Source organism: Nicotiana tabacum, chromosome 7 (assembly GCF_000715075.1).
Source record: "Nicotiana tabacum cultivar K326 chromosome 7, ASM71507v2, whole genome shotgun sequence".
Taxonomy (NCBI): domain Eukaryota; kingdom Viridiplantae; phylum Streptophyta; class Magnoliopsida; order Solanales; family Solanaceae; genus Nicotiana; species Nicotiana tabacum.
Genome location: NC_134086.1, coordinates 116688403 through 116710746, shown reverse-complemented (window position 1 = coordinate 116710746; position 22344 = coordinate 116688403). Strand labels below are relative to the sequence as shown.

The 22344-nt window shown below is 35.0% G+C and overlaps 4 protein-coding genes across 4 annotated transcripts; all 4 read right to left on the bottom strand.

The window, feature by feature from the left end:
* Positions 1-1829: 1829 nt before the first annotated feature.
* Positions 1830-6712, bottom strand: LOC107821208 (ras-related protein RABD1). The gene is made up of 8 exons (XM_016647630.2): positions 6557-6712; positions 6383-6455; positions 6115-6162; positions 5981-6028; positions 5351-5422; positions 4076-4231; positions 2488-2591; positions 1830-2125 (listed from the first exon to the last, which is right to left on the bottom strand). Exons 1-8 carry the CDS (start codon positions 6568-6570, stop codon positions 2032-2034), a joined length of 609 nt encoding a protein of 202 aa, XP_016503116.1. The 5' UTR covers positions 6571-6712; the 3' UTR covers positions 1830-2031.
* Positions 6713-9001: 2289 nt separating this feature from the next.
* On the bottom strand, positions 9002-10594 carry LOC107821209 (glucuronoxylan 4-O-methyltransferase 1-like). The gene has a single exon (XM_016647631.2). The coding sequence runs from the start codon at positions 9932-9934 to the stop codon at positions 9038-9040; it is 897 nt and encodes a 298-aa protein (XP_016503117.1). The 5' UTR covers positions 9935-10594; the 3' UTR covers positions 9002-9037.
* A 144-nt stretch (positions 10595-10738) lies between these two features.
* Positions 10739-11811, bottom strand: LOC107821207 (glucuronoxylan 4-O-methyltransferase 1-like). The gene has a single exon (XM_016647628.2). It carries the CDS (start codon positions 11782-11784, stop codon positions 10897-10899), a length of 888 nt encoding a protein of 295 aa, XP_016503114.1. The 5' UTR covers positions 11785-11811; the 3' UTR covers positions 10739-10896.
* Positions 11812-13007: 1196 nt separating this feature from the next.
* Positions 13008-19774, bottom strand: LOC107821206 (putative serine/threonine-protein kinase At1g09600). Its single transcript, XM_016647627.2, has 8 exons — positions 18444-19774; positions 18016-18300; positions 16703-17020; positions 15616-15843; positions 15175-15275; positions 14435-14549; positions 13875-14333; positions 13008-13591 (listed from the first exon to the last, which is right to left on the bottom strand). The coding sequence occupies exons 1-8, from the start codon at positions 18903-18905 to the stop codon at positions 13385-13387; spliced, it is 2175 nt and encodes a 724-aa protein (XP_016503113.2). The 5' UTR covers positions 18906-19774; the 3' UTR covers positions 13008-13384.
* Between the last annotated feature and the right edge of the window lie 2570 nt (positions 19775-22344).

The window sequence follows — 22344 nt, the reverse complement described above, 5'->3', positions numbered from 1 at the left end:
ATCTCCCAATGGCTATCTCAAGCTAAACTTTGATGGAGCTTTTAGTGAGAAGGAGCACTTGGCAGGTCTAGAGGGTACCATCCAAGATAGTAGCGGCCACTGGATCTTAGGGTTCCAACACCAAAAACCAGCATCAATAGCCCTTCACTCAGATTTGGAAGCTCTCAAAGAGGGACTCACATTAGCTTTGAACAAGAGACTCTTTCCACTAGTGATAGAAACAGACTCAATAGAAGTTATAAAAGCTCTAAATGAGGATTATAAATCTCACTACATGACTATTTCCTCTTGCAGATGGTTAATGCACCAGCTGAAGGATCCACCAATGCAGCATAACTTTAGAGATGGAAACCAAGTGGCGCACAAGCTGACAAGGGATGCTCTTTTGAATCCAAAGTCTCATGCTGGCTTAGATGGGCCTCCTCCTTTTGTCATAAATAAGCTTAATGCAGATAAGGATGGTCATGTTTATCTTACTAAGTCTCTAAGTACTAGTAGTTGTATTAATCTTGCCAACTTAGGCAATATTTGTGTTAGTAGGTCTGTCCACCTACGAGGATGATGTAACAAACTCAATTTCGTAGTACTAATATTTCCCTGCTTTCATAAAAAAAAATAGATCAATAGAAGTTCATACCAGGTTGGATTAGAAAATTTAGTTAATAAACCTATGGATTCCACTAACTTTTAAAGAGGAGATATATCAATTTTAAATGGGTACTTTATTAAAATTAACAAAAATAAAAAGCTAATATTGTAAATACCACAAGTAAAATTTTTCTTTTACCTACTGCACCAGGGGTGGACGTTCGGTACTTCGGTACAGTATTTAATAACTATTGTTTGGTACTCCAGTATTCGGTATATCAATTATGCATACCAAATACCGTACCAAAGTAGTTCAGTACGATTCGGTATTTTCTTATTTGGTTAAGTAACCTTTCGGTATCATACCAAATCTTGTGTAGGAGGACCTTATATTTGGCACACCTAAAAAGCAACAGTGACCTTTGTCGTATTCAAATCATTTTTTATCAGACGGAATTACTGCACCAGACGTTAAAAAAGGGAGCAAAAGAACAAAAAAAAAGAAGAATAAAACAAACTCTATAGTTTTCAGTGCAAGTAATCCAAAATCACAAAAACAAAGTAAAGTTTATACTCAGCTACACCATCGATGAATACATCGTAGTATATGGATAAGCAATCATCGCAGGCTTTTGGGGTTGAGGTTAAATTTGTATGAAATTGAGTGGATGGTCTATTTTATTTTACATAAGAACTGGATCTGCTATGTTTTTGATGTGTGATGGTGTGATAAAATAAAATAGTTATCCAGGACTAAGAATACTACTTTCACTCTTTCTTCTCATTTGTTGCTATTTATTATCATGTTTTTAAAGTATTATGAGTGCAACACGAGAAACTCTATGTTGCTTGTAGTAGGTATGCTATTGATTATTTCTTGTTAATGCAGTAAAATGCTTCTATTAAAAAATAATAATTTTATGTACATTGTCCACTTGTTTTATAATTTTTTGAATTTTTTTAATATAATTTCTATGTAAATTATAATATATTTTTTTAATTATGTTATTTAAAAAAATATTAAAATTAAAAGTTCCATGGATCTCAGGGCTTACTTCTCGCCCTATGAGAGGTAAAATGTTCGCCTTTGCACCCACACCTTTTAAAATACTTAAAAGCACATACTGCAGGTTGATTCCTCCTCCTTATAAAAAATTAGTGATCTTTACTCTCTTGCGTTTGATTATTAAGTTCAACAATTTAAGTATAGTGATTTTAGTTTCCCAGCACCTTCAAGTGTGCAGAAGCAAGTGGATGAATTACTTATCATTGATTTGCCTCTCAGCGTCTACTTATCATTCCTTCACATAACACCATGAGCAAAGTTGGAAATACATTTCAACTAACGGAAGGACATTCTAGTTCTAGTAAACATATGTTTAGTTACAAGCTGTTCACATTTTGCAATTGGAACAGAGCGATACAGAAACAGAGTGTCAGCAGTTAGCCACAACAGTTGCTCTTCTGCTCAATTGGTTGTCCTTTGATTTGAACAGTGCTACCCGACTTCTTCGCTCCAGCTGGTTGATTACCCATTCTGCAAAATAAAAAATTTGGTTAGGTTCCTAAATGGAACTACGAAAAGACCAACTACAAACTACTAAGAGATGTGGTTCAGGGTGGAAGATAACTTTTTACTTGTTACCAACATTGTTCACATCATGTTAATTTCATTAATATAAAAACTAGTTCATAGAAAAAGTAGCAACAGTAGCAGTCTGACCATGTACAATAGTTATATATATTCACAATTTTATATCCATTAATGCAATCTATCTTGGCAAGCTTTAAATATATTGAATGTATCGGAAATAGAATCAACAAATTACGGGGAGAAAAAATGGTGGAACTAGACTTTTTGCAAAAATAAAACCACGAAAGAAATATTAGCCCACTTACTTTTTCTTGATCTCTCCCGCCATTGTTAAGAAAGCCTGCTCCACGTTAATGGAGTCTTTTGCACTCGTCTCAAGGAAAGGGATACCTAGCTCATCTGCCAAAGCCTGAGTAAATTTAAAGTGATGTTACAAATGCATAACTGCTTGAACTGGGAATAAGAACATAACTGACAAGTAAGCTGTCTAGATCATACGTTCATACATTGGTCAAGACGAGGTAGTTTCATACTTTGATAGAATGATTTGGAGAATATTAGAATCGCATATTTTCTTATGTCACTACCTAAACTAAGAAATACAGAATAATCAAAAGAAAGGCATTTCAAAAATTTTACATCATCAAGTTCAATATCGCAAAGCACTATTTTGACATGTTTACAAACAGCTAAAGTAGTTCATATCTATCAGAGGGTTACCTTTACATATTAACATCAAATGTGTTATCTCGCAGCATCAGAGGTATTCCATTGAAACCAGAGCACAAGGAAATGAAAAACTTTCAGAATAATATATCTTTAACAGCAAAAAGTCAAACATTAATCAAACACCACCAATTATTATATACTCACATGTAACAACCTGATTATAGACCACACATTACCTCCAATAAGCCTGCGCTCGCAAAGTTCCCAAAGAATAACTTATGACAAACCTTCTAGGTTGTTTATTTGCACACATGAACTAAGTTATAGTGCTCCCTCCCACTCTTCTGCTCAACCCCGAAAATAATAGTATATAATTTACACCTAACTGGAATCACTGCCCAAGTACCTTGAGCAATCATGGTCACCAGAAAAGCCACAACTTTGTGCACCTAGCCGGAGACTTCATATACTCAGGTGCATTGAGGGGACACAGATCAAACAAAAGTGTGACTAGAGTGACTGAATTCAGGGAGTACTGAGATGACGAGCTAACTCCAGTGACACTTGGGTTTCATGAGGCAAATGAGTAAGCCACAAGGACGGAGGATACAATAACTGCTGGTGGATCACTGGTGTCATAGGTATACAATGTTTCTGACTGATGATGGTGTCTGCAGGCATGTCCAAATGATGGTTTGATGCAAAGTCACAATGACTGCTAATAATGAGCTAGCCAACTGTAGCATCTAAAGTATGTCCGTCTTCAATTTCCACTGAGGACACAGAAACTAAAGATAATGGTTGCAGAAAGTACTCCAAGCGCAACCCCACTATAAAGAAAAAGTAGCATAAGCAAATTTACAAGTTTTTACTTTTTCAACTTGATTAATTTTTCTCAAAGATATGTCCAGCATCTTCATTGAGAAGACAACCCCAAAACAGGAAGATACCCAAAAGACATTATAGTCTAAATGTATATCCTGAAAACAAAAATCCTACTCGAGTATAGTAAAGAACTAACACGTTTGTGGCACATAGCTTGAGTTTAAGAAAGGAATCAAATGAAAAGAACACGAGAGCATTGTTAGAATAATCATAACAAAATGAGATGATTTTCAGCATTTGCCAGCAAGCCAAGTTCAGTAGGCTGATAGTATGGCTAAACCGAGCCCGATCAGTAAAAAGAAACAAAGGTTTATCTGATAAAGAGGCAACATAAAATACCTTTCCCGTCTGTGTGTCCACAACCTTGTTTTCTACCAAATCGCATTTGTTTCCCACCAGAAGCTTGCAAACACTCTCATTTGCATATCTGTCAATTTCATTCAGCCATTGCTTGACATTGTTGAAGCTCTCCATTTCAGTTACATCGTAAACAATCTACCATAATATAACCACAAATAAGAAGAGCATTTTTCTTTAACCAGTATGTTCAAAAGACCATGACACTAAGCTAGAGGATACAAGAAAAGAGAGCAAAAAAGATTTACAACTAGGGGTGCCGTGAATCTAATTAATCGATGGCACCCGCTGTAAAGAAATCGATGGCACACTTATTTGAGGATGGCGTGTATCACAGATAGGCAATTATACTACAAAACCAGACCATCTACTCTCCCAATCCCCCCAAAAGGAGAAAATATATGCAGTTAATATTAATAATTTTATACGTCAGTTATTAAATCCTGCACTTTTCAAAAACAATGATGGGACGAAATAGAATCTATCACTACTCCATCTCATTTTATATGACACTCTTTCTTTTTTGGCACATCACACGGAGACTGAAATCTTTATTTTTGAGAAACTAGGGTTTTCTTCTTTTCCAATGCTTACCTCTTCAAAAATTCCATCATCATATATTTAAAAGTGATTTAAGGACTTGTAAGACTTATGAGGCATGGCAATAACAAGAAGAGGTGAGAGAATGGACTATTAAAAAGTTGCCAGGATAAAGGAGAACCAAAAAGTCCAAAAAGGTATGGAATCGGTTCAGAGACAAAATGTTGCAAGTAATATTGGTTTTACTAATGTGTTAGTCTTCTCACAGTTGGTCATGTCTGGGAAGGTCAAACTCCGTGACATAATATGGATGGAGGGAGTAATATCAAAGTCGATATTAACTAGGAAAGAAGAGCAAATGTCAATTAATTACACCTCGGAGCCAACACTAGCCTACCAGTTACCTTCACTGAAACTCGAAATTTACCAGCTGTGGGATTCAGTATTGACCCCAGGATCATAGAGTGGGTGATTGACAGTATATCTTAACCTTATAAAGATACAGTTAGAGAAAGATAAGCATATATTGTTTGCATTTTCAAAAGATTCAACAAGCTTAGGCATTAGGATGCAAGAAGAAGTATCATAAGCAATACAGGATTAGCAAAAAGCTGCAGACAGAATGAGATGCAAGGGAGGTAATGAAATTTAAAACTAAACTACTTTTCTAATTTTTTATGGCAGAGAAAGTTCTAATCAATGTATGTAATATCTCACAATGATCCCATGTGCTCCCCGATAATAACTGCTTGTTATAGTGCGGAACCGCTCCTGGCCTGCAGTATCCCACTGCAAAAAGAAAAAGAGGAAGCATGTATTATAAAATGTAAATCAGCATAGAGCAAGCACCAACGGTGTAGTTGATCAATCTAGTCATTATGCTTTTGAGGACATGCCAGCTTCCCAACACTGATATCACTAATAAGAGGGTAATGTGGATATGCCCACTGTTAGTAAAATTTTATTACTCGATAAAAAGGAGAGGTTAAAGTGGATATATTCAATGTTTTAGCACACACTACCACTTAATTAAATAACGGTGACTGCTGATTTTATTGTGCTAGTCTGAAACTCGCCAACATGCTAACTACTAAGAATTAAAAAACACGGCATCAAAGATGCATCTGGTGGCTTAAAGCAATCACATGCTCGCATTACTTTGTAAGCTTGCAAGGCTTGAAGCCCAGAAATGGACTTTGAGATCTATGGAATTCAAATGATAAAGATAAAATGCATAGTTCAAATGGCTTGTAAGATGACCGAGGAGCTTCAACATAAGCTCAGTACTATAACTTAGACTTGAAAGCATTCACGCGAACGAACATGCAACACTCAGACTATACTTACAATTTGCAGCTTGATTGTCTTTCCATCCAGCTCCACCGTTCTAATTTTCTACAAAAATAATAGTCCAAAATTCAATTTTCAAATGCTCCTAAACAATAGGAGAAATAAACAATGAGAGAGATGGAGACTCTTACGAAATCGACCCCGATGGTGCTAATGTAACTGTCCACGTACGAATCATCCTAAAACATAATCAACCAAAACAAACATCATTTTTCTTTTCTTTTTTACAAATGACAAAAACAACAAAATCACCAGATACTCATATCCACCAATTAAAAGTCAATATCCTAAAAAAACACGCATTTCATACCCTAACGAAGAAAATCAAACAATATCATACGCATTTTAAACAAATGGACTATTAAACAGAGAAAATCAAAGTAAAATATGTGAACATACGGCGAATCTAAGAAGAAGACACGATTTGCCGACAGAAGAATCGCCGATTAATAACAGCTTGAACAAGTAATCGCTGCAACCAAAAAACAACGAAATCAGTACAAAAATGAAAAGAAATAGGAGAAGAATCAGATGAATGAAATCTAAGAAACAGAAGATTGCAGAATCTCGTACTATTCATTGCTCATGTTTTCTTCTTCCTTTTTTGGCTAATGGAGAAAAAAGGTTTTTTCTTATGCGAGGATTTCTATGTCTTTATTTGACTCTTGGAGTTTTGTTTGCATTAAAAAAAAAATATTTGAAACAAAATGTTAAAGGATGAAGGAAATTCTCAATTCATTCCCTTACACCACTTTTCCATTCTTTAATAATAAATCTAAACTAAAACCCTTTATCTTACTAGTTCAATTAATATAATCACATTGTGGATAAGTTATTTGGAATCTTTCCGCCTTTAAAGTGTAAATACAAATAATAGGATTAGTAAATTTCAAATCCGACCAGAGTGGGTTGCACAAGTTGTGAACCTTTCGCGACTGGGTTCGAATCACCCCAATAGCAAGGTAGAGGGAAGGAATAAAAAAAAGTAAATTTCGAATCTTATTATTTTGTAAGATTAATAAATTTCTAATATCAAATAGTTAAAAAGTTTAAGATTAAAAAAAAAAACTTTCGAGATCCTCCAATACTATTGTGCCTTTTATCTTTGTCTAATACAACCATTACTTTTTTCACCATTACGAAAGAAAATAATATATCTGTCAAAAAATAATCTCTCTTTCTTTTTGTGTCAATTCTATTCTATCTATCCTCAAATTTAATTATTATTTATAAGTTAAAAAATATAAAGTGTCTAAACATTATATAAAAGTCATAGTTTGAGAAGAAAAAGGGAAAATGTTGTTTCTAGAATCGGGAAAGTAGTCCAAATAACAGCATAAAAATTAGCCGCACTCGGTATATATCAAATAAATAAATAAATAAATAAATACAAGATGTGTTTATTTTATATGCATACCTATCACCACTTTAAATTTTAATTGCTAAAACCAAGTTGTTTGGTATAAATACTAGGTACAAGTGGGTATTTATCGTATAACGATTAAATGTTCCTATTATGAAAAAAAAAAAAGAAATTACTTTAGGTTAATACATTAGGAAAATAAGTGTAAATGTTCAATTTGCTTGAAATAATATATTACTCTGCTTAATTCCTATTACTAATCAAAACTTGTACTTAACAAAAATTTTGCGAAGCATAAAGCTTGAACTATTTATGCTATCAACTTTGGATTGAAAGTTTTTTGAAACTTTTGATAAATACGTTTCCTTTTCAAATCGCACTATTCCTCGAATATTTAAATGAAAATACTTTAAAAAAAATGTTTAATCAAAATAATTTCTCAAAAGGTAATCCAAACAACAAAGTTTGCCAAACGTTTTTCCAAACTTAATTTTCCTTAAAAAAATAAAAAGAAAAAAAAAACAAATCCGAACGCAATATCTTTGTTTGGTGTTCCATGTGATGAGAAAATGATTTTTCTACTCAATTGGCAGTGGATAGGGTGACCATGACTACTGCACGTCCAATTTTTTGCTACAATAATTAAATTATATTTTTCAAGAAATGATTTGATAGTTTAAATATATAATTTTTAAAATTTGGTGCCTTGTCAATATTAAAGTAGTTACTTAATTAAAGAGAAAATTGTCTTGCACTCTAAGGCTAAGCTACTAATTTGGGAAAATCATTCATCGCACCAACTCTATCCAACAATTAATACTCCAATTATTAATTGGAATGACCAAAGCCTAGTAAACTAATTTAAATACATAGAGTTATATCCATGTGCTATTTCTCTCGCTGCTTTCAGGTGGATTATTGTTCATATATTTGAGTTTTACTGTATTACCTCCTTTCCTTCTAAAAAAAATCCTATAAATATTTAATTTAAATGACCTTTTTTCTTTCTTTTTTTGAGTTATGATAAGTTAAATTTGAAAAGTAGGATATTAAGAAAAGGAAAGTGAAAGAAAGGGAAACGAATGAGAGACAAAAAGAAAGTCTTTATTCCCTTGATACAAAGAAAGAAATATTCGCACATACTTTTCTTCACATTTAGTGGTTACTGTATATCCCCCAAAAAAATATTTTGTCATTTCTTTTTCATTACTTACACTATTCTCGATTTTTCTCTTAAAACTAAGATTTTTTATTTTCGTTTTCGACCCAAGCAGAAGGGGTTTCAATTCAATTGTCAATAAAAGCATTTAAGCTAAAATAAATACAGCTAAAGAATGATAATTGGTTGGTGATTTTGCAAGGCGAGTCCGTCCCTCAAAGCACGTATAGCCGGCATAAACTTATAGGCAAAAAAACAATAACAACCAATCAAAAATGACTTCTGTTGTACCAAAATCAAAATACAATAAGTGAAAAAGTAGCCCTAATCTCAAATGCCTCTATTATACCTCATATCATAACATTCCCAATTTTTAGGTAATATTGGTTTACAATACCCTCATTGGTCAAATCATGAGGATCTTCCCAATCACCCAACCTCAAACCACCTCCTCACCCCTCAAAAAAGAAAACAAATAAAATAAAGAGAGATAAACTGAAAAAGGAAAAAAAAAAAACATTTTCAAGAAAATCTAGGGACAAAAGGGCATATCCAAGTTGGTCTTATGACTAGGAATAGTGAAATGCCTTAACTTCCCAACTTGTTCCTTCATATATCCATCACATAAAAATTGTCTAGAAAACTTGTCCTCTATATTCCTATGCACATCATGCACAAACACATGAGTTTCTCCATTTTCTCTATTCCTTGCCATCATTCCTGCTGTATAAATTGCTGTCATTCTCCCTGGTGCATTCTTATGAAAACCTGTTGGAGCATCCACCATTATTAAATCCCATTTTATATCATAAATTTCATTTGGCAAACCTTTTAATGCAAGTTGGCACTTTGTATATCTAGGATCAACTATAGCTGTGCAGTCTGGTTTTTTTCCTGCTTCCATTAAAACATTTGCTTCTTTCACTTTACTATCATATGTAACATGATAAGACTCTAACATGGGAAATTTATTCTTGATTTTTTCAATCCAAATTATATCTTCGTCGAGGAAGATAGTTCGTCCTCCAAAGTTGAGTGTGTGCCACATTAGACTGTCATGGCCAAGACCAAAGACAAGGAAAGTGCAAGGTGATTTCTTGTCTAAAATGTTGGATGTTATTGATATCTCGTCGAGTTTTTGCTGAGGGGTGGTGTTTGAGGTTGCGTAGTGAATGAGAGATTTGGCTACTGAAGATGGGATTTTGTTGTTACATTTTGGTGATGAGCAACTTATTGTTTCTTTGTCACCAGAAGAAGCTGAGGATCTTGGTAAAAAAGCATTGGAAATTGAAGAAGCAGATAATAAAAATGATGTATTTTCACCTGAAGATGTTAATCTTGATCTCAACACAAATAAAAGTAAGAAAGCGATGAAAACGGATATGACAAGAAGCTTTAGGCTAAGTGAACTCTGTGTTTTAGTTTTCATGCTTGACGTGGGAGGTATGCAAGTTTTGTTTAAAGATCAGAGGTAAAGAGATATATATTGAAGATTTTGATAAAGACGATAACTTATAAGAAAATTTTGGATGAAGCAATGTAGTTGCTGGTAGATCTGAAGATGTTGATTTTAAGAGGATGGCAATTTGCTAAGCCTCAGATACATGTTCTCAACAATTCCTTTGAACATGGACAGAACTCATAAGGAATGAAAATTAATGTATTTATTTCCCATTCAATGACTAAGCTAATGTTTGTTATTTCTTGTTAAACGTGCTCTTTACTGTTTGTATCCTATTCATGCAGTATATTTTTTTTTGTACTTTCCTTTTCCATCTCTAATTCATACAGTGGATTTACAACATACAACAACAAACTCAGTGTAATCCCATAAATGAGGTTTGGGGAGGGTGGTGTGTAGTGTGTACGCAGATCTTACCCCTACCTTATAAAGATACAGTGGATTTACATCGTGGTAGATTTTTTGAGGTGTGCAAGCCTCGGCAGGGGGAGAAATTTTGCCTCTCCTACTTCTGGTTCAGTAAACTATTTGAATGCTATGTCATTGGCTGTGCCAGTAGCCAAGAGAAGAGAAAGAACTCACGAGAGCTAGGAGCACGAGTTCAAATCAAAGGGGGACTAGAACTCGTAAGACACTAGAATCGACTTGTGACATTTTTACCACTACACTCTCTTCTTTGCTGCTCTTGAACACCTTCTGTACCTGGCCAATGTAACTGCTGAATTGAGGTAAGAGCCACATAGTTACTTCAGTATCCACTATAATCGAATCTTCAACAACTTAAGTGGATTTCTTTAAGTGTAAGTTTACACCTAGATGACAAATACATTACAGTATTTGAATAAAGAAACAATATCCTCATGAGTATCAGCGCGATCACCCAAAAAGGAACGAATAAAGAAAGAGAAAGAAAGTATTTTTAAGAAAATCTAAGGGCAAAAGGGCATATCTAAGTTGCTCTTATGACTAGGGATAGTAAAATGCCTTAATCTCCCCACTTGTTTCTTCATATATCCATCACACAAGAATTCCCTAGAAAACTTGTCCTCTATATTCCTATTCACATCATGCACAAACACATGAGTTTCTCCATTTTCTTTGTTCCTTGCCATCATTCCTGCTGTATATATTGCAGTCATTCTCCCTGGTGCATCCTCATAATAGCCTGTTGGAGCATCCACCATTATTAAATCCCATTTTATGTCATAAATTTCACTGGGCAACCCTTTTAAGGCGAGTTGGCACATCGAATATCTAGGATCAGCTATAGCTGTACACTCTGGTCCTTTCCCTGCTTCTATTAAAACATTTGCTTCATTCACTTTACTGTCATATGTAACATGATAAGACTCTAACATGGGAAATCTCTTCTTGATTTGCTCTATCCAAGTTTCATCTTCTTCGAGGAAGATGGTTCGCCCTCCAAAGTTGAGTGTGTGCCACATTAGGCTGTCATGGCCAAGACCAAAGACGAGGAAATTGCAAGGAGATTTCTTGTCTAAAATCTTGGATGTTACTGATATCTCTTTGAGTGTTTGTTGAGGGGTGATGGTTGAGGTCGTGTAGTGAATGAGGGAATTGGCTACTGAAGATGGGATTTTATTACATTGTGGTGATGAGCAAGTTCTTGTTTTCTTGTCTCCAGAAGAAGATGAGGATCTTGGTAAAAGAGCATGAGAAATTGAAGAAGCAGAAGATGTTGTACTTTCGTTGGAAGATACTAATCTTGATCTCAACATAAATAGAAGTAAAAAAGCTATGAAAACACATATGAGAAGAAGCTTTAGGCTAAGTGAACTCTGTGTTTTAGGTCTCATGCTTGAGTTGGGAGTATACAAGTTTTGTTTGTAGCTAGAGAGATATATACTGAAGATTTTGATGAAGACAAGAGAACTACTAAGAAAATTTTGGATGAAGCAATGTAGTTTCTGCTGGTAGATCTAAAGAGGTTTGGTAGAGAGTTTCTAAAAGTGAGGGTGGAGAGTAGTGCTGTTACCTCTTACTTGATTGTGATGGAATTGTTGATATTAAGAGAAAGCATGTCACTTTGTTAAGAGGGCAAGAAAGAAGCATACTAGCTTTATGGAAGAACAATAATGGTAGCATCCTTTCACCAACTCAAAATTACAATTTGCTATGTTTTATCGAAACAGTCTCTCTGCCCTTCCAGAGTAGGGGTAAAGCTGCGTACGTCCTACCCTCCCTAGACCCCACTTGTGAGATTATACTGGGTAGTTGTTGTTGTCATCAGTGGAAAGCGACTCAATGTCTGTATGGAACTTTTGTAGTACATCAGTTACTCTGGGAGAAATGTTCATAGCTCTCTCTCTCTCTCTCTCTCTCTCTTGTATGTTGGTTTACCATTTCTATTAGAAGAGAAAGAAATCAAGAAAATTAGGATCACAAGTTCGAATCACATACTTCTTTTTGTTGTTCTTTCAAAAGCTAGGGGGGACTAAAACTTGTAATACATCAAACTTCAAATTGTGACATATTCTGATTACTGAACTCTCTTCTTAACCATGTCCTTTGGAACTTGAATGCAACTGTTAAATTGAGGTAAGAGCCACATTGTTAACCCCTCATTAATAATAATCGAATCTTGAACAAATGGTGTGGATTTGTTGAGTGTAGGATTGCAGTTAAGTGACAAATATATGATTAGCATTAAATGAAATGAATCAGAATTGAGTAGAATGCATGTAGAAGATCCATACAGTCGATCTCAACTAGTTTGGTGCTGATGCACATTAGATTGATTGTAGAATTACACTTCCCATGATAGAGAGAGAGATTACAGTCAGTTAATGTCCGTGATGCAAGAAGAGAAGATGACCAAGTTCCGATTCATGCCAAACTAACTGCTAAAACAGCAGTAACATGATTCAAGAAGAGAAGAATCTATAAACAGATAATTGAATGACTTAATACTAAATGTTAGATCCTACCATAAAATTAATGTATCTTACAGGCTTGAGCATTTAATGTAGATCTGTATTCCAAGGCAAGATACTGGCTTGAGGCATAAAGTTCCTACAAATTTGGGAAAAAAGGTTATCCTTTACATGAACTGACCAATGTATAACTGTACAAGAATGCTTCCCAAGACATACACCACCAAAAGAATTACCCCCATAATACAACATCAAAAACTGCTCTCGTTTTTCATTCTAAGGGCCGTTACAGGAGAAAGTTAGGATATGATTCTGGAACTGTATAATGTGCATTCTGCTATTACTTTTAGTGTATAGGCAAAAAAGACTTGGGAGTTCCATGTGAGTAATGCGTTTGTTTCTCTTGCTGCTGAGATTTTCTTAGTGAAGGATTGGTTTTTGCTTCCTTGATTCATGAAACTCTAGCATTGGCTGGAGTTCTGAACTTCATCAAAAGGTTGTATCCTTTTTCCTCCTGTACAAATCACCGACCATTGCTTGTATAGTGTAAGAGCGATTCTGTTTGCCCATTGTCATTGTGTTCCTTTTTAATCTTATTTTTGTCAAGACGAGCTTTCCGGACAGCTTGCTGTATCTGTTTCTCATGCTCTTTGAGCATTTCGTCAATGTTTCCACCGAGTGGCATCAATGGTCCAGAGTAGTGGATTCGATTCTTCTTTGGAATATAACCCTATAGCAATAAAAATAAAAAGAATAAGGCATTCTATCTGGATAGAACATTACAACCGCCCTTCCCCATTACAATATGCCTCTCTGTCTCTCCCCTTTTTCTTCTTCAGTCAAAGGGGAAAATGGAAGCTTCCTTTATATGAGTATTTCTCCTTCATAGTATTTTTCTTCTCTTTTTTTTTCATTTTCTTAAGTTTTTGGTGAGGTGCAGGATTTCAACCTTAATCCACTACTAGACAAGGGTCAAAATAACCAAGACGTAAAGCAAATTTAAAGTTCCTTACCGCTGTAGACTCCTTTCCTGTTGAATGCTTGTCCTTCTTATTGGGAGAGTCTTTCCCCAAAAGAGAGTAGGAAGAGTCAGAATCATTAAGCTGGTTATACTTTCCAGTCATGTGCTCTTCAGGCCACTGCGAATCCCTGCTCATATCAAATCTTGAACTACCATGAGCTGCAACGGAATTGGAGAACCTGGACAATTGAGCTGCTGCACCGTGAGGTCGGAAGGACCCACGTGCACACAATTCTCCAAATCTTGAAGAATCAAATCCTCGTTGAGAACTCATAAGAGGGCCAAGTCCATTAGTATCTGTGTTTATGGAATTTGCAGAATCACTGACTTGTGATAAATGGCTGTTATATAGAGATCCTCTGCTGGGATCAATAGGGAAACCAGAACCACCATCCTCTTCACGACTGTACTTCTCACTAATGCTTGTGGGATTTGACTGCTGTTTCCACTTCTACATGCCACAGAAATCCAGGTTATATGCAAATCTTACACTCAGCTTAAAGGTGAACAAAACATGGTAAAATATGCTATTAGTATTTAAGGCAAAAAAACCTGTATAGATGCTGGTAACTCAGCATTAGCATCAGGCGCTGGTACTGCTTTTGACTGTTTTGCGCCCTTTCTATTAGATTCAACACCAGATCCTTTAGTACCTCCACCTCTTTGCCTGAAAACAGAATATTAGTTAATTAGGAGAAATGTAGCAAATGGTCAGTCCAATGAGAACAAAAAATGCTCTACAGTTCAAGCAAGTGTATTGAATAAAACCATTCGACAAGCCAGAACACGATATTGGCTATCAGCAACAAGTGGTAAAAGTCCTTTTGAGTCAACTGCAGCAATATAAACTCTTTTATCTGGTTCTTTATCCCTAAGACAAAACAAAACAGCTCAATGATTTGGTAAATGATGGTTGAAAGCCAGACAGGAAACCTGAATGCCAGCAGAATAGCAAAATGCAATCTGGACACTTTTGCTAGGGCAAAGAAAAAGTTACTAGACCTCGTTTTATAGTAAGAACTTATAGATGTCAAATCACCAATACACTGAGAAATGAAAATACACAAGGCATCCTACTTAATTTTTCTCAATGAAGAAATAAAAGTTTATTGGTTGAATTGGGAAAACTACCACATGCAAATTTATACAAAAAGTAGAGAATCATCATCCAAAATTGCAACAAAACATCCTTAAGGACAAGATCAGATTAAATAAAGCATATGCAGTTAAAAGAAATTGTATATCAATCAATCTACTAGTTTTACGAAAAGGAAAAAATAGATAATGAGTACCTTCTTGCTTCCTCTTCTCTCATCTTAGCGTCAAACTCCTTGCTTGGAGGATACTTGGGTAAAGACGACGGATCACAAGGAAGAGGCTTCGTTGTGAAGAACTGGAACAGAGAACATAATTATATAAACAGTGTTAACGAAATAAAGAACAGGCAAAAAACAATAAGCAGAAAATAAAATCAATAAGAGAACATTCTGACCATGCTTAGTTGTCAGATATCTGTATCTACATGATTCGTACCCAAAACTACAACATTTTACTGGCGATATGCATAAAACGATCCGATATAACAACGACAAGACCATGAAATCCCAGAAAGGGGAAATGATTGCAAATATGGCAAGAAAAGTCTGAATGAATTGACTTCCTGATTTCAGGGAGTAAAAAGCTTTCTGAACTGATAAAACAAGTTATTGACCATCTAGAAACTAAGGCTTTACCTCACTTTGAAGTGCCAAAGTAGCAGAACCCCGATACTCAGGTTCAAAAGCCAGGAGAGAATCCAAAAGTGCTAAAGCTGATGCAGGGAAGTCCTTGAATGTGTTGGCAAGGCAGCGCTTGTATGGCTGTTGAGGTTTAAAGATCGTTGCATGCGGCAATTTTGATTTCTTCCAGTATTCTTCGGATGGTGAACCACAAAGTTTAAAGATCTTATGCAGCTGTTCCACCTGCATAACAGCTTATCCAATGAGTCATTCATTTCCTGACCCACAAGTGATGCTGACCAGGAGACAATCACAAGCCCACCCACAACCCCTTTTCTAACACACATTTACAGATGCACATCGGATAGGCACACAATGATAATAGATGCACCGAGAGAAATGATAAGCTAGAATACAGAGAAATGCACCTTTTGTGTGGTTAAATGTAGAATGGTGTACAATGCAGTTAGCAAAATTCAGAAGCGACTAATACATTTCTTTCTTTGGTAAAGTGTGACTAGGGCATTTTGTATGAGTAACTTGCAAGCGTATTCTAATTCATATTGTTTTGATATAAGAGATTTGATAGAAAAGGTGATAACTCTTTTTTGGGGAAGGACTAGGAAGAGTACCCTTGGAGATCCATCACTATTACCATCCTAATTTCCTAAGGTGCTTAAAGGCGAAAACAATGTTCATCTAAAAGAAACTGTTGCTAGACTAACAATTATATAGTGCACTCAAGTGGCTGGATCTAAAGAGCAAAAGTTAAGAAAATTCCTTATTGTTCATCAGCAATACAATAGCATGTGGCGTTAGAAACTTGACAATCAAGATCACGCATGGAAACATATTCCTAATATGGGTAAAAAATACTAGGTTGATGCTCTTCAGAAGTATCACTTCATTCAAGAGATATGGTAGATGGAAGGAGCAGTATGAACTTTGCTCGCCCTAACATGTGCTTAGGTTCTTAGTTCTTTTTTTTCTTTTTCTTTTTGATTGGTAGGTTCTTAGTCAATTATTAACAAGAGAATATATATCAATCTATTCTTATTTACAACCAAATACACAAAACAAATCACAGTGACTTTAGCCATACCTCAGTTCTTCCCGGCATTATAGGCCTCCCTGCAAACAATTCAGCAAGGATGCAACCAGAACTCCACAAATCTACAGCCACTCCATAATCTGTAGCACCAAGCAAAAGCTCAGGAGGCCGATACCACAAAGTAACTACACGACTTGTTAGAGGCTGCCTTTGATTGTTTTGGTAAAAAGTTGCCAGCCCAAAATCGCCAATCTTGAGGTTCCCATTATTGTCAATCAGAAGATTCGAACCCTTAATATCTCGGTGCAAGACACCACGACTATGGCAGTGTTCAAGTCCACGAAGCAGCTGCCGCATGTAACATTTAATCTGCAAAATTACAGGAAGCATTTTTTGAAACCAAAGAGGGCAGAAGATTTGCAACCACCATATGTAACCAGAAACATGTAGACACAAAATCAGACAAACTAAGACAATTTTGATGAGCAACATACATCTCCAAGATTTCTTCTCCCAAACCCTTTTACCATTTATTCCTCAAATGACGAGAGAGGAAGGAGCAAGGTCAAGCCACTTCTCTCAGGACTTTCTGCATTTAGTCTATAGACCCAAAATTATAGCCATCTAACATGCCTTCCACTACTACTGAGATTCGCCATTTTTCACAAATTAAATAGCTTCTCACATATGCTTAAAACGAGGAATCTTTACATAGAGGGTTCGAAATAAATAAAACTTGTGAAAAATTAATTATACCACTGTCAGGCACATGCCTAATTACTAGAATCATGCATATTTCCAACTGTCCAAAAAGTGATGTGTTTCCCCTTTTTCATCCCTTAATATTTTTCATCTGAGATATCTATAAAAATAAAAAGGTGATAAGAAAGAAAGTGAAAACTTTTCACTATTCCATCAGGTCTAACCTTAGCAACTTTATTACCAGGATAAATGTCGTGCATAACTGATTCTTTAAGTTATTTGAGGGCAAGTATCTAGCTGCCTCTCTCCAAATTTGAATCATCAATCATTAAAACACATCGCCAGAAAATTGAACATACTCTCCCTTGAACAAAAAGGGATGATGGGAGTTGGAAATATTTTAACCGACGTAGAACTCAAGCACAATAGATATTTGGCTATTTGCACCAGCGAGATCAGGTCTAATATCTTAAGTTCGTGCATCTCTATTTCGGTTCATCATTGAAATTTCAAGTAATTCTATTTAATTGCATGTGATGTTAATATATACATACACAAAGATATACATATATGTGTTTTTTTTGTGTGTGTGTGTAACATCCAGCATTGCCTCCTGTTCGTAAGATAGCTAAGCGACTCAGACTGAAAATGAAAGAACACACCTGAGATTCAGTAAATTTGATAGCTGGTGATGCCGCAAGACCTGCAAGGTCATGTTCCATGTATTCAAAGACAAGATACAGATTGCCTGAGACGCGAGAGGTCACAAGACCTTCAAGCTTCATAACATTTGGATGATCTAGCCTGCGAAGTATTAAAATTTCCCTGGCCATAAAACGAACACTTTCTGGATCCATGTTGATAAATCGTACTTTCTTCAATGCAACAATCTTTCCAGTTTCCAGGTCTCGAGCTCGATATACACTGCTGTATGTACCTTGGCCAATCTGCATTGTCATTTTTTATAGATAATAGTCAATTGTAATGGGAAGAAAAATGCAGGAACAAAAGCAGGTATACTAACAAGTATCAGTAATACTTAATTGGAAGCAAAATGAAATTGCTATTGCATGATTTGCTTAAAATTCACCTTATCCAACTTCTCAAATGAATCTGCCTTCCGAGGAACCCAGCCTTTAATAGCTTCACCTGCCACGGTTGTCAACCATGATGGCCATCCAGCAACAACTTGTGCATCGTCAACTCCATTCCTAACACTGAATATTCTATTGATCTGAGGTTGTCCTCCAACCTCAGCGCTGTCTGTTGCTGCCCGTCTTTGCACCTGTGGCACTTCAGGTTTCTCAAAAACTATAGGCTTCTTCTCTCCCTCATCCCAAGCTGGTGGGGTGGAACCTGCACTTTTCTCAATTGGCTCTGTTGATATAAGCCTCGTCCTCGCATCAATGCCACCATTATCAACCTCCACTAAAACATCCTCCTTAGAAGATGCAATAAGTCTTTCGGATGAAGATTTCTTTTTTTCTTTCTCCTTAGTTCGATTCCTGCCACGCCTTTTAGTAGAAACCCCCTTTGAGCAAACACAGCCCATGGAATCCCAAATTTAAAGCTCCTCCTCTTCCTAAATAGGATTCTATGGACTCCCCACAAGATCCTATTTTTAACACAAAATCAAATCCATTTTCACTCAATGTCTCTGACATTTAGCTGAATTCCAATCAGCATTTCTCTTAAATACCAATCAGTACAACAATTATTATACTAGATTTCTTGAAAAACAATAAATGGATCGGAATCCCAATAACTCAAAGAGAGACTAGTAAGTTTTAGGATCCAAAAGGGGTCAGGAAAATTTGCAAGAACAGTGTAAAACAAGAATCCCACCAACCCCAGATCCCAGAATCTAAGGACCTTCACCTAACACCAACCCACATTGTAAGAAAAATCAAGAATGTAAGTGAAATTAATGTAATTTAAAAAGAGAATAATAAACCAAATACTGTAAAATTTTATTTTTTTCAACTAGAGAAAATGTACAGAAAAGATGATTCAAAAAGTTAGAATCTTGATGCAAAAGCCAATGATTTCAATTCAAATCACACAGTAAATGCAACAAGAAATAAAACCGAAACAGAAAAAAAAAAGAAAAATTTCAAAATGGGTTAGTCCGAAGCTACAAATAGAGTGATTTTCGGATCTGAGAAAGCCCTGAGATTGTGAACGACCATCAAAATATCTAGTCCTCGACACAGTAATTAAGTTTCAGATATATTAAAAAAATTAATCTTGGAATATACCTAACTCTTTTATTTTAATTATTAATTCTTAAGATACTAAAAAATAGAGGTTTCTAATTATTTGCGAAATTAGAATGGAGAAAAAGAAAAAAAAAATGTTATTCCTATTTAAAAAGCAAATTATGGAGAATTTGTTGAGAGAGACAGAGGAAAGAACACGAACGTCTCGTGAGGAAGAAGGAAGGTACATATACTGAAATTTTGCAGCAATTTATTGTGGGGCCCACTACTGGATTTTCTGACACGTGGCGGAAACATTAGGAATACTTTCATGTCAATTGGGCCCCAGTAAAGTATCATCTTACGTCCGAGACAAGTGTGACACAACATCTTCCTCTAATATGGACCTTAAGGTACTGCCAAAAAAATTTCAGAGACCTAAATTTACTTTGCTAAGCAAAATACACTAGCATTGATTGTGAAAATTATATTTTTATATTTACACTAAATTATACTAAATTTTGAAAGCAAGTAGTATAATAAAAATTAAGGTGTGAATACCTTTTTGGGTGGAGATTAATTTAATTAGTTTATGGAGTAGAAATTTTAATTATTTGCTCTTTGAACATAATTGGGAAGCACAATAGTTCTTAGTTCATAGCATAGGTCTTTAACGGGCGTGTTGACCCATTTTCGGACCGGTCCGGACCGATGGTAGGGGATCGGGTAAGGCTGGGTTTGGGGGTTGGGATGTTTACATTTTTCTTATCGGTTAACCAGACCGGTCAAATCCGGTCAAGGAAAAACATTGTTGAACCGGTTAACCGGAACGGCCCGTCCCAGACCGGTTCAATGGCTATTTTCTGATTTTTTTTTTAATCCATTTGGTCGTTGGCAACGGTCGGCTTCCAATTTGATTGTTGCCCAACGGATATTTTGCAAGAATAGCCCTTTTGGGTAATTTTTTTTTAAAAATAACACTTTAGGTAATTACTAATTTAGCCCTGTGAAAAACTATAAATACCCCCTCCCTCCCTCCCTCCCCTCCCCCCCCCCATTTCATTCTTCAATCTCTCTCATTTCTCAAACTCAATTTCTCAATTCAAGTTAAATTATGCACCGTACTTCTAGAGCGTGTTTATATGTTTGGGAACACTTTGAGGTGATAGGAGAAAATAAAGAAGTTCACAAAGTGAAGTGCAAGAATTGTGGTCGAGTCTTAAATCTTCGTCTAAAGTGGGTGGGCATAAGCTGTTTAAGGAGGCATATGAAGAGTTGTCTTGAGCGTCCTCCAGAAATTCGTATTAAAGTTGATTTGAGACAATTTGTGTTATTTTAAAATTATTAGACGTATTTATGCTTAATGTTTTAGTTTGTTAGATTAATTTGAAGCATTATTATGCAATGAAAATTTAAAATGAAACTATGAAAGCCTTTGAAGCTTGATCCTTGTATATCAAGTTATTATGACGCTCTAGTGTCCCATATAAGATTTATATTATAAGTTATATTTTTTTCATGTTCATTGTATTATCTTAAATTCGTAATGAAATTTCAATATAAGGATTTTAAATTCGTTGCATCCTTTATTCAAACACTCTTTTTATAAGATTGTTTTTTTCGTTTTGTATTTTTACTTTATATTAATATAAATTACGATAGTTATATAAAATACAAAAAATAAAAATAAAAAATAAACGGCCCAGCCCCTTAGACCCATAACCATTCCGGTTCAATTTTTACCCGGATGGGCCCGGAGCCGTTAAGCTCGGTTTGGAAAAATCGGTAACTGGCCTGGATGGTGATCGGTTGGTCAATTTTTTCTCAACCCAGTCCGGTCCATCCTGGCCCACCCATTTGACACCTTTAGTTCAAAGTATTACATTTGTTTAGTATATAATAAACTTTAATATGATTGACTTTAGCGAAAAAGGTGGTGTGTACTAAGTTTTGTCATTTTCTCTTAGTTCCTATTATTGGAATTGAGTAGATCATAGATTTGAGACTACAAGTCTTAGAGTACGCGCTTTGCACGTGTATTTATATTAATGGATACTTTGTTTTAAAAAATCACATTATATGTTTGAGTTATCAAATAAAAATTAGAAGAAGGGTGTGTTCTTTAAAATGATGAATATTGATCTCATTTGGCAAACTTAATGAAAGAAATCTTGCTCCATCAAAGTTTTTAGATGTCTTATTGTGATTTTAAAATTATTCGCATTTCTATTACCCAATACTGAAACAAATAAATCAAAAAATACTTTTATGGTTCTTCAAAGATTTGTTAAATAAAATAAATTAAAAAGTTGAATAATTGAATCTTTTGGTATCTTAGAGATTTTGAGAATGAAAAGGTTGGCCCTATAGTTCACTAAAAAATTGATAAATGATAATGCAAGGTCTAAGAATAATTGTTGAGTTAATATCTTTTCAAAAATAACTTAATATACAAAAATATATAAGGAGCTATCATTTGTTGAAATGAATGTAAAAAGAAACAAAAAGATAATTATAAATATTAACTCACATTTAAAATAAATTTTATCTACTAATATTTCATCCTTATTGTTTTAAATTTGTATTTTTATCAATTTGACTTTTAATACTATTACTAACTTTGCTCTATTTTCTGATATCTCACTACCAATGCCTTTTTTTATATAGAAATAAATTTATGTAGCCTAAGAGTTTTGTCAATTTAAAAAATAATTTTACTTATATAAATTTGAAAAAAAAGCTGAATTGGATACTTTTAATTACTAATTAGTTAATTAATTGAAGAACTAACCA

What these genes read in the sequence shown, in the direction of transcription:
- LOC107821208 (XM_016647630.2), bottom strand. An exon ending in GCACCATCGGGGTCGATTTC is followed by an intron (nt 6,029 to 6,114) that starts GTAAGAGTCTCC and finishes TTATTTTTGTAG; the next exon opens with AAAATTAGAACGGTGGAGCT. An exon ending in GGGGAGCACATGGGATCATT is followed by an intron (nt 4,232 to 5,350) that starts GTGAGATATTAC and finishes ATATTATGGTAG; the next exon opens with ATTGTTTACGATGTAACTGA.
- LOC107821209 (XM_016647631.2), bottom strand. Translation starts at nt 9,934, where the DNA reads ATGAAAACTAAAACACAGAGTTCACTTAGCCTAAAGCTTCTTGTCATA.
- LOC107821207 (XM_016647628.2), bottom strand. Translation starts at nt 11,784, where the DNA reads ATGAGACCTAAAACACAGAGTTCACTTAGCCTAAAGCTTCTTCTCATA.
- LOC107821206 (XM_016647627.2), bottom strand. Translation starts at nt 18,905, where the DNA reads ATGGGCTGTGTTTGCTCAAAGGGGGTTTCTACTAAAAGGCGTGGCAGG. An exon ending in TCAAATTTACTGAATCTCAG is followed by an intron (nt 17,021 to 18,015) that starts GTGTGTTCTTTC and finishes GTAATTTTGCAG; the next exon opens with ATTAAATGTTACATGCGGCA. An exon ending in CAGGAAAGGAGTCTACAGCG is followed by an intron (nt 13,592 to 13,874) that starts GTAAGGAACTTT and finishes TTATTGCTATAG; the next exon opens with GGTTATATTCCAAAGAAGAA.